The sequence below is a fragment of the Culex pipiens genome, chromosome 3 (assembly GCF_016801865.2).
Source record: "Culex pipiens pallens isolate TS chromosome 3, TS_CPP_V2, whole genome shotgun sequence".
NCBI classification, from domain to species: Eukaryota; Metazoa; Arthropoda; class Insecta; order Diptera; family Culicidae; genus Culex; species Culex pipiens.
This window is the reverse complement of record NC_068939.1, coordinates 131,556,252-131,572,020: the sequence shown is the minus strand read 5'-3', so window position 1 is coordinate 131,572,020 and position 15,769 is coordinate 131,556,252. Positions and strand designations below refer to the sequence as shown.

At 36.0% G+C, this 15,769-nt stretch overlaps 1 protein-coding gene across 4 annotated transcripts in view; it reads left to right on the top strand.

Annotated features, from left to right (window-relative positions):
* The window catches only part of LOC120420958 (galactokinase-like), a 99,305-nt gene that overhangs the window by 69,286 nt on the left and 14,250 nt on the right, over positions 1 to 15,769 (top strand). For all 4 annotated transcript variants that reach the window (XM_039584091.2, XM_039584092.2, XM_039584093.2 and 1 more), the window contains 3 exons: positions 3,725 to 3,864; positions 9,355 to 9,525; positions 9,636 to 9,761. In XM_039584091.2, the coding sequence (XP_039440025.1) occupies positions 3,725 to 3,864; positions 9,355 to 9,525; positions 9,636 to 9,761 (437 nt within the window). The remainder of the gene's footprint in view (positions 1 to 3,724; positions 3,865 to 9,354; positions 9,526 to 9,635; positions 9,762 to 15,769) is intronic.

Here is a 15,769-nt window from a genome sequence, read left to right as displayed (position 1 = left end):
GACGAGATAACAACATTTCCACAACACGCTTTTTAATCCAGTCAATGTTGATTTGGGTTAGTCAAATAACTTGAATCCGGAAGATTGAGTTATTATAGCTTTGCTTCCGGTCAGGACCAAATAACGTGGTCAAAACAAACACATTCAGTTTTAAACACTTTGGAAGTTTTTTTAAATTTAAAATCTAGCTTAAACTGCTTTTATTTCAACTTATTTAAAAATATAATGTGTTATTCTCAGACATCATTAGCGTAATCAAAGAAAGTTGTCCAAATCCTTTTTTTAATTTTTGAGGCACTTAGATCTAATAAGTAATTTTGATCTATTTTCATATTTCAAGACGGTGGGGTGGTACGATTCTTCCCTCTTTCAAACATTAGACTGTCCAAACTAATTTTATGCAAAAACTAGTTATTCCACCTATGTGGTTGCTGCCTTCCTTTCTAGGATAATCTGGAGTGTTCCTTGAAATTTACTAAAACCAAGTTACACCAACGAGTAGAGCAACTTTTTTTGAACATTTCTGTTTATTTTCACTTTTATTAAAAGTTATGCTATTCCTTTTACAAGCATTTAAAACAAAACATTCCCAAATGCATTCTAATCATTCGATTGCATTGGGCCACGCCCGGTGTTCTATTTTCAGCTTAGTTTTTTTTTTTCTTCCAGCGCTCTTTTGGGTCTGCTTAGTGCTGCCAAAATTGATGAAATTTTAAGCGAACACTCACGAAAAGTAGCATTTATAGAGAAAATTTCCTGGCATCACTGGCTCACTCCAACAGGCGCTGCTGGTGGTGTTGGTGGCCACCCTTTGTTCTTAATTTGCATTCGCTTCTCGCTCGGTTTTCTTCAGCCTTCGATTGGAATGGGTCGTCAAAGTTCAAACGTCAAAAGACTTGGCGCGATTGTTTTTTTTTTATGGCGCTGGCTAATTATTTACAACTAACTAATGTTCAAAAGAACATGTTGCCGGTAGTTGGAAGCGATTTTATATCTTAAGTGCTTTGAAAACGTTAGCGCAAGTGAAAAGATATTGATGGCGACTTTGGTTATGCAGCTAAGCTCTCATCTTGCGTGTGGATGTGTGTGCCACCAAAATGATGCGAAATGGTCTCGCAAAATAGAAATTATGATCAAAAGTTGCTGATAAGTTTTTAGCCTAAATAGTATTTTTGGAGCATTAATCGAGCATCAAACTCTTGATATGACAAAGATATGTGTTTGATTAGAAAGGGTATATTCCCCTAATCATTAATGTATCAAAAAGTCATTTTGATGCAAATTGTTCCATATCATTTCGATAAATAGTTTGCTAAAACAAAACAATAGATTTGTTTACGGAAAAAAGAAGTTGACTTTATAGCTGTCGGCCACCATTGTTAGTACCAACCACTAGTGTCTTCCAATTCATCTACAAGGACTTCGCCGCCCTTGGCTCCTAAGTGTATGAAGGTATGGCACAAAGAGAAGGCGCCGAATACCCATATTCACACAAAAAAATTAAGAGCGCCCGCCGCGTGTTTCGAACCAGTGAACTCTGGATTGTGAGTCCAGTGCGCGATCCGGTTGATCCACAAGGGTGGGATTTATTCGATTTATTTACACTTGCTGATGTAATTTTATTTCCAAAAAATGTTTAGTTTGTGTTTTATTATTAGAAATAATGCATAAAAAACTATAGTATTGATTTATTGCAATTATTACGATTTCAGAAACTTTGGTACTTTTAAGACCAAACAGTTATACAGCAATTCCCCACGAAAACAGCATGATTCGAAAAAAAAGTTCTCCGATCGGGCTCAAAATTTTTCTAGGGGTTCCTTGGCCAAAATAATTAGAACCGTATTTTTTTGTTTGGCCATTAGGGTGACCTACGCCGTGTTAGGGTGGTCCGAAAAATGACAATTTTCGTCGATTTTCGCAAAAACCACATTTTTCAAAAAAAAAATCATATCTCCGCGCCATTTAATCCGATTTTAGCTGTCTTCAATGCAAAAGAAAGTTTGGCTTTTGGGAAAAATAGTAAGAAGTCTCAAAAATCAAGCTTATCATTTGAAAAGGTCGTATGAAAACTTAAAATGCTGTTTTGAAGGTCTCGGGACCAAAGAGCCTATACCTGAAAATATTTTTGCCTGATTCCCCGGACATTTTTACGTAACATACAAAAAAAATAAGAGGAATTCATTAACAGGATTCCTAGATATGATTTTTAAAAAATAAAATCCGTGTTTTTCGACTCGCCGTGCGCAAAAACGGGAAAATGACAAAATCGGCAAAAAATAAACTTTTTCAACTAAAACTGCGATAACTTTAAAATTTCAGCGATGACCTATACATACCTGGGTATCAAAAGTTTCGTCTTTAAATGCAAAAATTTTGGTACCCAAACATGTATAGGTCATCGCTGAAATTTTAAAGTTATCGTAGTTTTAGTGAAAAAAGTTTTTTGCCGTTTTCGTCATTTTCCCATTTTTGCGCGTGGCGTAAAATTTTTTCCGAGGAATCAGTTAAAAATATTTTCAGACAAAGGCTCTTTGGCCCCGAGACCTTCAAAACAGCATTTTAAGTTTTCATACGACCTTTTCAAATGTTTAGCTAGATTTTTGAAACTTCTTACTATTTATCCCAAATAGCCAAACTAATCTCCTTTCTTTTGCGCTCAAGACAGCTAAAATCGGTTAAAATGGTGCGTAGTTATGATTTTTTTTTTTTAAATGACATTTTTGCAAAAATCGACGAAGATGGCCATTTTTCGCACCACCCTAACACGGCGTAGGTCACCCTAATGGCCAAACAAAAAAATACGGGTCTAATTATTTTGGCCAAGGAACCCCCAGAAAAATTTTGAGCCCGATCGGAGAACTTATATTTATATTCATGGTTGAACAAATATGCATTTTAGTCAATGCTTATTTGTGTCAAAATTGTTTTGGATTACGCAGAACATGCCAATTACATGATTTCTATTGAAATACCCACTTAAAACTCTGATTTTATTGCATTTCCCATCAAAAAACCTTCAGAGGGTGCACTATAGGAAAGGGGTCCACTAATGGATAATATACCCTATTCTCGATTCATGTCATGACTTAACAAAAGTTAAGTATATCGAGATTAGTTTAAAATAAGGCGACTTTGAAGTTGTCGTGCTATGATGTCGTGAGTCGCTTTCTTGGCGTTTCGAGGAACATTTATTTATCTCAGAATGAAAATTTTACCGTTTGCTGTTTTTTTTTATACTTCGTGACTCTAATTGAAATTTGAAAATTTGTTCAAAACCGGTTCACGTTTAATGTCTTATAAAAATACTTCGTTTTGTTCTTACAATTTAAAAATTTCCTACAAAATAGTGCAATTTCACCCAGTTTACAATAATGAAGCTTACTTTGCCTGCGGGCGTGTTATCAATTAACACTTGCTTGATTGAAGAGCACTCGACTGAGCTGTTTGTTGTTGGGTGTTCAAACTGGCAGGTAGCCCTCATATTACAAACATGTTATCATAAAAAGCGACCATCGCTTTGGGAATTATGACGAGTGTACACTGCCCGGGCCCCAACTATAAAATAAACTTGCGATAACTTGTTATCAGCAATTCGAAGGCTTAGTGCTTTTGCAAAAACAGAACAAGCAATAGGGTGTGGTATTTGAAATCATGTAGGCAATTAAAGATATAAAGCTTGTGAATTTAAAAAATCCTAAAATGAAACATTGTCTACTTCCAGGCGCTGCCGATGGTGACGGTGATCGTCGGAAAGAAGAACTACACTCCGTCGACCTGCGAAGTGGTGACCTGCGTCGAGGGCATCCGCGAGCAGAAAAAGGCCCAGTTTGACAGCAGCAGCCTGGCGAGGGGCTCACCAAAGTGAGTATTCACCTTTTATATGAATTTTGAAGTTAAGGAATTTTGTGCAAAGATTGCTTCAAAATTTAGAAAGAGTCGTTCTGAAATAAATTTGGCGAAGTATTCAGAAAATATTTTGATATCATTTCTCCTGCATTCGCTGCATCGATAATACTTCCAGATTATGCCAAAAATGTTTGTCTTACTTTTCGGCAGCTGTCGAAAATCGTGCATAATCAGACAAAAACAGTTCCAGGGTACTTAATATTCTCAGTTCATACAGTGCAGCAAACAATGCTAAACCCTTGCACTAATATTTTGCTTGATATGAGCAGCAGCAGCTGACCAACAACAACCACACAATCCGTATTGTTTTCCCAAAGAGTGTGTGTGTGTGTACACGTGTCATTTGAGCAAAAAGCACTCCCACGTATGTTCCAAAAATAGTCCCTCACTCTCTTCCTCGTTATCAGCAATGATCCACACACAGTCGCATAACGCTTGCACGCATAAAACAGCTTTCCAACGTCAGGAATAGCTTCCCGTCCCAAAGAGATGAATGTGTGTGTTCCAGCCCGGAAAAACCACCGAATAAAATTAATCAATTTTCCGACCAGACACAGAACCGGCAAAGGCATGCGTGCGCGTGTGTGTGTTTACATACATCATCATATATTGTTCAGCACACATACACCGGTATCATCACATGCACATGTGCTCTTTTGCATTTTATGCACCGCGAGTATTCCCAAAAGGATGGGTGCTAAAGTGGCCGAAACGTGGACAACCGAGTGAAAATTTCCCAGCGGCCCCCCTCCCTGTTTTTGCGTGCGAAAGGCACAGTCGGGTTTGGTGAAAAGTGTGGCGAAAATGCATACATTTAGGAAAAAATCTGAATTTTTGAGAAGAAAGGAATCAAATGGTAACAATTTCCTTTCTTCGGATATTATGAAAATATAAGGACACTGGAAAATGTATTAAAAGACTCAAAAGACACCTTTTGAACTATAGGGCATGTTGGTGCAAAATCATGTTCCGGAAATATGAATTTTATAGAAAAAAAGTTTTTAAAATTTGACTTAAAATGGACAAACTAATAATTTAAAAATCGAATCGAATTGGCACTCCAAAAGAATTTGAAAAATTGTACAAATCTCAAGTCTTTTCGTTTTTTACAAGACATCTTGAAAAAAAGTGTGTTATTTTAGTTGACAATATTGGCTAAAAAAAATTATTCAAAAAACAGTCATTTTAGATCGTGTTAAGTTTGCGCGAAAAAATTAGATTTCCTTCAGATTTGTAGAACAAAGTACTGGGAAGATCACACGATTTTGATCTTAAAAGTAGAGGTAGACGAGCAGGAATTCTCGAGAAATCGGCCGTTTTTGAACCTCTCGATTCCCGGGAAATTTGGTCGAGGCTCCCGGGAATGTCAATAGTTATAAATATTAAAGCAAGATAATATAAATCTAATCAGAAACGTCGGATAAGTTATATTCTATACATAGTAGAGTGTAACAAAATTGACTTTTAGGCGGGCATTCAGGGGTTTGTTCCGGTGGGCATACTGAGCCCAAATCCCAAATATGAGCATGATGGGGCCGATTTTTCAAAAAAAAAAAATGCCATACTTTGAAGGTCTGTACCGAGCTCCAGGGAGCTCCAAACTTCAATGTTATATATACCAAAGATGCGTGAGGATCTGGCCTACACACCAGTGATGTTTTTGGTAAACGCATTGGTGGCCAAAGTGCCTCAAAAAAAGACATTTTTGAAAAAAAGTATTTTCACGCGATAAATCCCATTAAAAATTTAAGGGCGGAGCGCCAGCTCCTGTTACGTCCAATCAAGCTCATATTTGGGATTTGGGATCAGTATGCACCGGAACAAACCCCTGAATGCCCGCCAAAAAGTCAATTTTGTAACATTCTAATACATAGAATTAAACAAAGCCATTGTATTGTATTCATGCTGCTGTTATTTGCTTATTCGGAAATAGTAAAATTAAATTTGCAAAAAATGCCAATATTGACAACGTGAAAATGGGTAAACTTACACTACACTATGGACAAGGGTTTTCAGCAATGCCTCAGACTGGCAAATAATTATCAATTACTTTGATTTTAAGCTGGTTATTCCGTAATTTACTAATTATCCAGTAATTGATGTAATTATAAGTAAATAATGAGTAATTAAAGTAATTTTGAGCAATTAAAGTAATTTAATATTTTGAAAATTGTGAATCTTTTTAACTTGTGTTTCTAGTGTATTATAACAATAAATAAATTTTGATATTTTGACAATAAGAGTGTCGCACAAAGATTCCAAAAAAGACTGGCTCTAGATGTACAGCAGGAGTGACCAAAGTATGGCCCGCGGGCCAAACGTGGCCCGCGAGGTAATATTTTGTGGCCCGCGGACCCATTTTGAATGATCATGTGAAATGGCCCGTTGACCACTTGTAAAGTGATTTTATAATTTGTAAAAAATAAGGTTTATTTTAAACTTTTATATACTAATCTTTTTTATTTTTTGTTAATAAAAAAACTTATGGCTTATAAATATTTTGATCCCAACTTTTTCCCTCAGGATAGCTGGAGCACGCAACATTTCGGATTCTTAAATAAATTTCCTTTGGTTAAAAAAAAAAAACTTTAGGATACAAATAATTTGTTCAACATTTTTTATAATTAAAACAATTTCACACGTTTCAATGTGAGTGAAACTAGTGAATATCGTAAAAACTTTCATCAAACATTTTTGAAAAATATTTAAAAAAAAAGTTCAAGTTTCACTTAGGTAGAATTCTGTAATAGTTGCAAAAATATGAGTTTTCTTTATTAATTTGCAAGTCATAATGACCTTTTTTTGAACTGACCCTCAAACTTACGAACTCATTACAGTTAGATAACGAATCTGATTGACTACCAACTGATTCAGGCAGACAAAATGTGGAAATCGGAGGATCAAGTTTGTTGCAATTTCACAAAACTTTCGTCGATCAACCCACCCCTCCCCCAATATTAAAAAAATGGCTCGAAAACCCAGGAGCAAAAATATATATTTTCAAAAAACTTCAAAAAAAAAAAATTAAATTTAAGTGCAATCAGCTGAAATTAATAAATTAATTAAATATGCATTCCTTTGAATTTAAAATCATTTGAGCATGTTGGGATTATTGAAAATAATTTGAATTTTAGTGATTTTTTGATGAAATAAATAAATGTTTTTTCGCTAAAATGTTTTTTGTCGAATCTTATTATTTTTTTAATAATGATTGCAGTTCAACTATATGGAAGCTTAAAACATTTTCTAACATTTTTTTTTTCATTGAAATGTTGAAATTCTGGCTCTTAACGATTTTTCATTAGCTACACTTAACTTATAGATAAAATTACGCTTTTAGATAAATTGTTCAACATGCAATGTCAACATTTTTGAATTATAAAAACAAAACCGGTTTTTTGTGGTTTCTATTATTTTGAATAGACTTTTTTTTTAATTACAGAAATTAATTCTTTTAAATTAAAATAACGTATTTTTTTAATAACCTTTTTTGTAAATTTGGCCCGCAATCTCATTTGAGCTTCAAATTTGGCCCGGCCTCCAAAAACTTTGAGCACCCCTGATCTAGATGATGAAAATCACTAAAAACAATGTTTTCCAAAAAAGTTGTTGTTTGTTTTATTAATGTGACTTTAACCTAGAGAGGTCATTCGTCACTTTTTCCAAAAAAGTGTCCACGTAGTTTATGGATGGTCCCTAATTCGAAAATTATAGTTTTTTCTGGGAAATTTGTAACAATATTAAGAACGATCATGGGCGATCATCAATTTCCCCTAAATGAGCGAGCGCCAACTGTGTGAGGTGGCGAGCACGGGAACTAAAAATTTAAAAAATAGACCTACTCTGCAACTCCCGTAGACGATGATCGCGGGATCGATCAACCTTTCGAAACTCTCTCAAATTTGCCTTAACGCCTAGCAACAAGGGTCCTATGCGAGAGGACCTTGGCCTTGGCCACGTGAGCCAGAGGACCCAGTCGTTCACGCCAGCCCAGCTGGCCAACTTCCGATCGAGAATCGGACAGGCGTGCGAGTCCGTAGAGGACGCGCCAAATCCTCGAGCCAGTGGACCGCGCCGGCGACTGAGTGTGCAGCAACATAAAACAGCCTTAGGCTGTAGCAGGTCAGATTAGGTTTAAGAGAGCTCTCTATCCCCTCACACGTGCACGTGCCCCAAAATTGTAAAACCTGCCCCCCAGAATAAACGAGTGGATGCGAAGTTTATTTCTCCGTGTGACTCTTTCGCGAAACGCACCTTCAAAGAACACTTGGTATTTGAGTCCCTTTTCTATTCCTAGTTCCGTTTCCGTTGATGCGCTTTTAATAAGTGGTTCCTACTTGACCTGCCCTGAGAAGCTAAGCCGGGTTCTCAAAGCAACACGCCCTTTCGCAGTGTGGCTCCCAGCCGCACTGGCGCTTAAGCGAGAGGGTTTCAAAAGGGTGGTCTTTTCCGGATCGTTGGTTGGCGGAAACAGTTGTGGTGGTGGGTCAAAAAAATCAAATTTTGGTTCCGTATCTCTCACCTCACCAGTCGCTAATCGCATCCCCCCGAAAGAACTGTTACAAATTCTATTTGAATTTATTTAACATAAAAACGACGAATCCTACCCAACTTGGAGAAACCAGTTAGCTGAGCTCACTTAAGTGTCCATTTCCCCAAACTTGTTTGCTCAGGGTTTGTTTTTGTTTTCGTAGAGGCTGAGAGCACCACCACGCGGCAGGCCTAAATTTGCATGAATTATGGACACGTTTACCCAAACCCACGCACACACACACTCACATTCATTATGCGAAATTTTCCGCGAGTTTTGATGTCGTATTATTTAATTTAAATACATGAATATATGAAAATGAAGAAGAACCGGCCCGTCCCCGGTTGCCATACGCTGTGTGGGTGGTGAAGCGAGTGGAGTCTGTGGGAAAACCTGGCATCCCTGGTTGGTACAATGAGCGATGTTTGTGATGTTTCACCGCCAAGCCGGCCATTATTATCGCAACTGGATTCACATGCACGGTAGGGTTACTTAAATTTTGGATTGAATTTTATGATGACATTTTTGTGTAAAGCTAGTATAAACAAAATTATCACAAATTTTCTTTAAAATTATCTAGATGTTTCTTTTTTTCAATTTGTTTGAGACACCCTAACTTTTGTCCTTCTTCTGTTGTATACGATATCAATTCTGGGTGGCGAAATTTTCACTGCAATCAGCGTGGCCATAATCTCACGTTCCCAATGTTTGGTTGGTCAGTGCAGGGATAATAATTTCCGACAAATTCGTACCGATACTGTTTCGTGAGGAATCCCTGGAAAAACTTTGCTCTACTCGATTTCAAAAAGTGGTACATTTTTCAATATTTTGCCGAGTATTATAACGATAACTGTATTTAACGTGACTTTAAAATTTCAATTCTAAGCAATAAACCCTGTTTCCTCGATTTCCAGATGGCTGAACTACGTGAAGGGCGTCATGTTCCACTTTGGCCAGTCCATCCCGGGCTTCAACGCGGTCATCCACACGAACGTTCCGATCGGTGGCGGTCTGTCCAGCAGTGCCGCCCTGGAGGTGGCCACGCTGACCTTTCTGGAGCTGCTGACGGCCAGGAAATTTGAAAAGTAAGAACCACCAAACTCAAACTGACTGACTCAAGTCCGGGGCTTCTTTCGGGTCGGATATGATGCTGCTTTTGAATTTCTAACCTCTCTTTCTCTCTCTCTACACTCAGACCCGGCGATAAGGCTCTGATCTGTCAGAAGGCCGAGCACACGTTCGCCAACATGCCCTGCGGGATCATGGACCAGCTTATCTCGGTAGCCGGCCAGAAGGACCGGGCCCTGCTGATTGACTGCCGGTGAGTATGGTGCTGCTGCTTTCTATGTTGAAGGGACAGGATTATGTGTCTTACAGTGGCGTGCGCTGATGCTCTTGAGAAATGCTCTGGGAAGTTGAATTTCGCTTGAAACTAAATCCATCAACTACTCCCAGAAATGTGCTTGCTCGATTCTCCTCAGAACCCGGTACGGCTGGCCAGAACGACCACACAATGGGCCCAGCAAGGCCAGTTGGGACAGCCCACCTTGGCTTTGTTGGTTTTACGTTATGCAATGCACTTTGCTCATCCATAATGTAAACCTACGGGACGAAACATCACCAAGATTGTTGCTCCAAAAAGGGGGAGGGGAGACCTATCAGGTCTCCAGGTCCAGCAAACCCCCCCTCCCCCTGAGATGATGGTCACATGGCAGGTTTCACAAACGAGACCAAATTGTTTGATGCATATCTCTTTAATTAAGGTTAAGGTACACAAATGAATTCTGACGTCGTTCTTCTGGGTTTGAATTCCGACCTGCCCAACTCCCTTTTGGTACCAACTCATGTAATCTTGATTGCATCATTTGAGCCAACTAATCTTGTCGGCTCTCTCTCTCTAAAGTTGAAAGGACTTTCACTGGAAATTGGACTAGGAGAGAGAAAGAGCTTGAGCATTTGTCGACAAATCAAAACCGGAAGAATCCGGGTCCGGAAATGGGCCTAATGGATGTGTGTGCGTGTACTACCCCCCACTTGGCACGTGTCGGATCACTCGAAGAAAGAAGACTCGGCATGATGAGGGTTGTTACCATGAGGTGAATTAGTCGAATTTGATTGCATGACTAAAAATTCCTTTTGATGCAATGTTATGACGATTGTTTGACAATCGAATAAACATATCAGTAGAGTATCATGAATAATTTTTCAATGTGTTTGTTATTTTTTTTCTTTGCATGAAATCTAATCTCATATAAAAAATACAATTGGCGTCCGTCTATTTGGTCAACTCGCAAAACGAAACAAGTGCTGAAAAAAAAAATCGAAACAAAAAACAATTCAAGTGGTGTTTTCCAGAATTGAAAAATTCAATTTTTGCAACCACAACATTTTTTGCAATTCCGAATTTTGGAATTTAGAGTCAAAGGTCCATGTGTTTAGTCAATTCACCGTTCAAATCAAAACAATATTGAAAAGTATTACTTTTCAATGTAAATGCTGAAAAGTTCTTATTTCAGTGCTGAAAAGTAGTCCTGTCATTCTTGAACGACGAGAAATCCTTCTTTTCTCTACCAAAAATAACTATATCGAATATTAACACTTTTCAAAAAATGCCGAAAAGTTCTACCTTTCACCACTGAAATGGAAGCTGAAATGTTGAACTTTTCAGCACTTGTTTCGAAAAGTAATACTTTTCATTTTTTTTTATTCAAACGATTGATTGACAAAATACATGAATACGTTTTTCGTTTTGCGTTTTTTGCAATTGCAAAAAATTTATGGTGCATGTTGCAAAACTTGATTTTATTTCCTTTGATTTTTAGCATGATAAAGTAAGCCTATTTTGTCGTGAACTACATACTTTTCTTGTCATTAAAGAACGACAAAACGGCCTATTTTTTACAAGGACTGAAAAGTTATACTTTTCAGCACTGAAATGAGTATCGAAAAGTAATACCTTTCAATTTTGGTTTTGATTTGAACGGTGAATTGACTTAATACATGGATATTTTACTTATAATTCCATTCAATTGGTGTTTTTAGGAATTGCAAAAAGAAATTGTGTGCAACTCATTGCAAAACATACTTTCGTTTTAATTATCCAACCCTGTGGTTTTGTGATAGCTATTGTTTTAGAAATAACTAATACTTTGTTTAATCCCGAGCAGACGGAAATAACTTGGGAATAACATTTTTTGATATTGGAAGATACTAGGCCAATAACATTTTATGTAATTTATAACAAGATTTGTTATTCGTCGTTATGATTTTTTTTGTTATTGGATTGTTATTGTAATAACAGACTAATAACATTTTTAGTTATTTTTCGAACAAATCTTTGTTATTATTTTTTGTTATTTTAACAACTAATCCGATCATCCCAATAACAGTTGGAGTTATTCTTCCATAGTAAAAAATGTTATTCAAAAGTTGTTATGATAACATAAACTGTTATTAAACCCTTATGCAGAAATGGATTTTTCAGGAAGATTCCATAACACTTTCTGTTATTTTAACAGAATTTGTTATTGAAATGGCATGAATTTTGTTATTACCGTCTGCTCGGGATAGTAAAAAAATGCCCCCAATTTTTTTTCTTTGAAATTTAATTATTAAATTTATAGTTTTTAGACTGAGCATCCCGTAAAACTTTCTTGCCAACATTCGAAAACAAATTTGAGAGCCATTTCTAAATTGTACAAAAGAAGTAGTTTCAATTCTAAATTTCTGCAGCTTAAAAAAAAACAAAAAAAAACAAATCGGTAAAATTATAGTTTTCTTTTTCTGATTGTCAGCTGTTTTTGTTGGATAAAAATTTAATTCGTTTTAATTTAACACAAATATTCATGCTTGGATCAGAGAATTGGGAACAATGAAGAGATGATTCAATTTGAGATCTCTTGAGTACATTCCAAGTTATGCTTTACATAATATGTATAGTTCTTATTATTACAAAGAAAAAAATAATGGTGTTACCATTCATCAGGAGATAGTGACCGATTTTGTTAAAAAAAAAAAGTGTAATATTACATCAGGAATTGATGAATATTCATCAGTTTATGATGAATTTTCATCAGGTTCGCATTTTTACACATTTTTTAAGTAGTATTATTCAAAAAAGAGGTGATATTCAACCAACCAAAATGTCAACCTTCCAAAATAAAACTTTTAGGGGACATCAAATGCCAACTTTTCAGAAATTTCCAGGTTGTGCAAAAAATCGTTGACCGAGTTATGATTTTTTGAATCAATACTAATTTTTTCAAAAAATTGAAATATTGGTCGCAAAAATTTTTCAACTTCATTTTTCGATGTAAAATCAAATAGACAATCAAAAGGTACTTTAGTGAAGTTTTGATAAACTGCACCGTTTTCAAGTTAAAGCCATTTTTAGGTAACTTTTTTAAAAAATAGTCGCAGTTTTTATTTTTTTTTAAATAAGTGCACATGTTCGCACTGCGAAAATTATCTATTTTTTGCTTTTTTGAACTTTGTTGATACGACCTTAGTTGCCATGCAAAGGTTTAAAAACTGGAAATTTTATGTTTTCTAAGTCTCACCTAAACAACCCACATTTTTCTAATGTTGATAGCACAGCAACTTATGGTCCGATTTTCAATGTTAAAATATGAAACATTCGTGAAATTTTTCGATCTTTTAGAAAACAATTTTTTTAAAACTTTTAAACCAAGACTAAAATTTCAAAACGGCGTATTATTAAATGTTTGGCCCTTTTGAAATGTTAGTCTTGATTAAAAAAATAAATTATTGTTTTCGAAATGATCAGAAAATTTCAGGAATATTTCATACTTTAACATTGTAAATGAGACCATTAATTGCTGAGATAACGACATTAGAAAATAGTGGGTTGTTTGGGTGAGACTTAGAAAACATCAATTTTCCTGTTTATGGGAGCGTTCTTTTATTACGTAACGCAGAAAATTGGATTTTTAGACCCCCTCTCCCCCCCCCCTCGTAACAAAATTTCCATACAAATTTTAGAAAAAATGTATAGAGCGTAACACGGTCTCCGAACTCGATTTTTTGAAAAAAATCAGTATTGATTCAAAATTTCATAAGGCCTTTGCAAATATTTTTCAAAGTTTATGTCACCCCTCTTCAAAATTGGTCTGAAAAATCAGAGGGCAAAAAAAAAATATTTTTCCAAAAAACATCAAAATTTCAATGAAAATAGAAGTCTAATCAATTGAAAACAATCTAAAATGCATTATTCTGCATTGGTAGTCATATTCAGCATGTTTGGGCTTGTTTAAAAATGTTTTGAATTTTTATGAAACTCCAATGTACAGCACCGCAAAATTTTTATTTTTCGCGAAAAATAAATTTTTGGTCAATACTTACATATTTTGGAAACTAATGATGGCAAAACAACTGGACAGGTGTATAATGCATTTTAAAGCACTTTTTTAATTAAAATGTTGAAACTATGGCTCGTTATTTCAATTTGCATACTTTTTTTTTGAAATTTAGTTTTTAAAGGTATTTAACCATTTGGAAATAGATCAAGATTTCAATAGTAAAAAAAAACAAGTATAATTTATTTTAAACAATCCTACCCAAACTTCCAGGGCAGTGTCCCCGGTGCGGCGCTCTAACTTTTAATCTAACATGCCCCGATTAACGTTCAGCATTACCGTACCGTGCGTGCATGCGTTTCGTACACACGTGTCACAGTCGGGAAAGATATTGTTGTCGTCGTAGTTGTAGTTTACCGAGGAAGGAGGACTTGAACCTCGGGGTACCTCTCGAGAGCGGAACCATGGGGTCGTCAGAATCACCGTGGGACCAGAGCAGCAAAAGGTAGAGCATCAGCTATCAGAGTGGTAGGGAATTGTTTGCTTTGTTGGGATTTGGAATCGATTCAGTTTTATGTGAACGAAAGTGCAATCCAATGTGACACAGTGGTAAAGAGAATGAAGTCCAATCAGGACGTTCGGTCTCGATTCTCGGTCATGGTGATGTTGCTCACAAAAGGACAACTAGACCTTCAAACACCCTAGATCTCTGCACAACACGAGCTTCTGTGGCTGGTGCAGGTCGTCGTACAGTGAAGAGGGTATAACTCAAGCGATATAACGCTCGCACAAACGGCTCAGGGGCTCTTCTGGTGCTAATCTCCAAAGATTGGCAAAGCTCAAGGAAAGCCGAAAGCTCAGCACTACAAGACGCTGCCCTGAAACTGGTTCTGAAGGATATACACGAAACACGACACACACACGCACGCACGCACAAGGAAGGTTCCAAACAAAGAAAGCCACATGAATAATTTGTTGCATCTGAGGAAGATGTTGCTGCTAGTGTTGTCGTTAGCTTTTGTGTTTCATCATCAGTAGCAGCACTGATGTGCACTCAGTCGCTTTAATTTTAACTTTAACTTTAACTTTAACTTTAACTTTAACTTTAACTTTAACTTTAACTTTAACTTTAACTTTAACTTTAACTTTAACTTTAACTTTAACTTTAACTTTAACTTTAACTTTAACTTTAACTTTAACTTTAACTTTAACTTTAACTTTAACTTTAACTTTAACTTTAACTTTAACTTTAACTTTAACTTTAACTTTAACTTTAACTTTAACTTTAACTTTAACTTTAACTTTAACTTTAACTTTAACTTTAACTTTAACTTTAACTTTAACTTTAACTTTAACTTTAACTTTAACTTTAACTTTAACTTTAACTTTAACTTTAACTTTAACTTTAACTTTAACTTTAACTTTAACTTTAACTTTAACTTTAACTTTAACTTTAACTTTAACTTTAACTTTAACTTTAACTTTAACTTTAACTTTAACTTTAACTTTAACTTTAACTTTAACTTTAACTTTAACTTTAACTTTAACTTTAACTTTAACTTTAACTTTAACTTTAACTTTAACTTTAACTTTAACTTTAACTTTAACTTTAACTTTAACTTTAACTTTAACTTTAACTTTAACTTTAACTCAACTGACTGTACAAGATTCCTTAAATCTCCTCCTCATCGGTTAAGGGACGGAGATGTGTGCGGGGGAGGCCACCCGGATTGATGTTAATTTTCCTGCAAGAAAGGATTCTTTGTGACCGAGTGTGAGAGAGAGTTGGTTACCAAGGGGCGAAGACATGTGACAAATTGCTTTCGGGGTTGGGCACGGCCAGATCTTGTGCCGGTTGTTCGTGAACATGGACGACGGATCTTAATCACCGGAGTTTGTACGGAACGGAGCGGCCACTTGAGCGTTGTATTCAGCAGCCGCAGCAGCAGCAACAAACAAACAACTCAATGTCACTGGAACAAGCAAAAGACAAAGAATGAACTGTTTTTCTTAA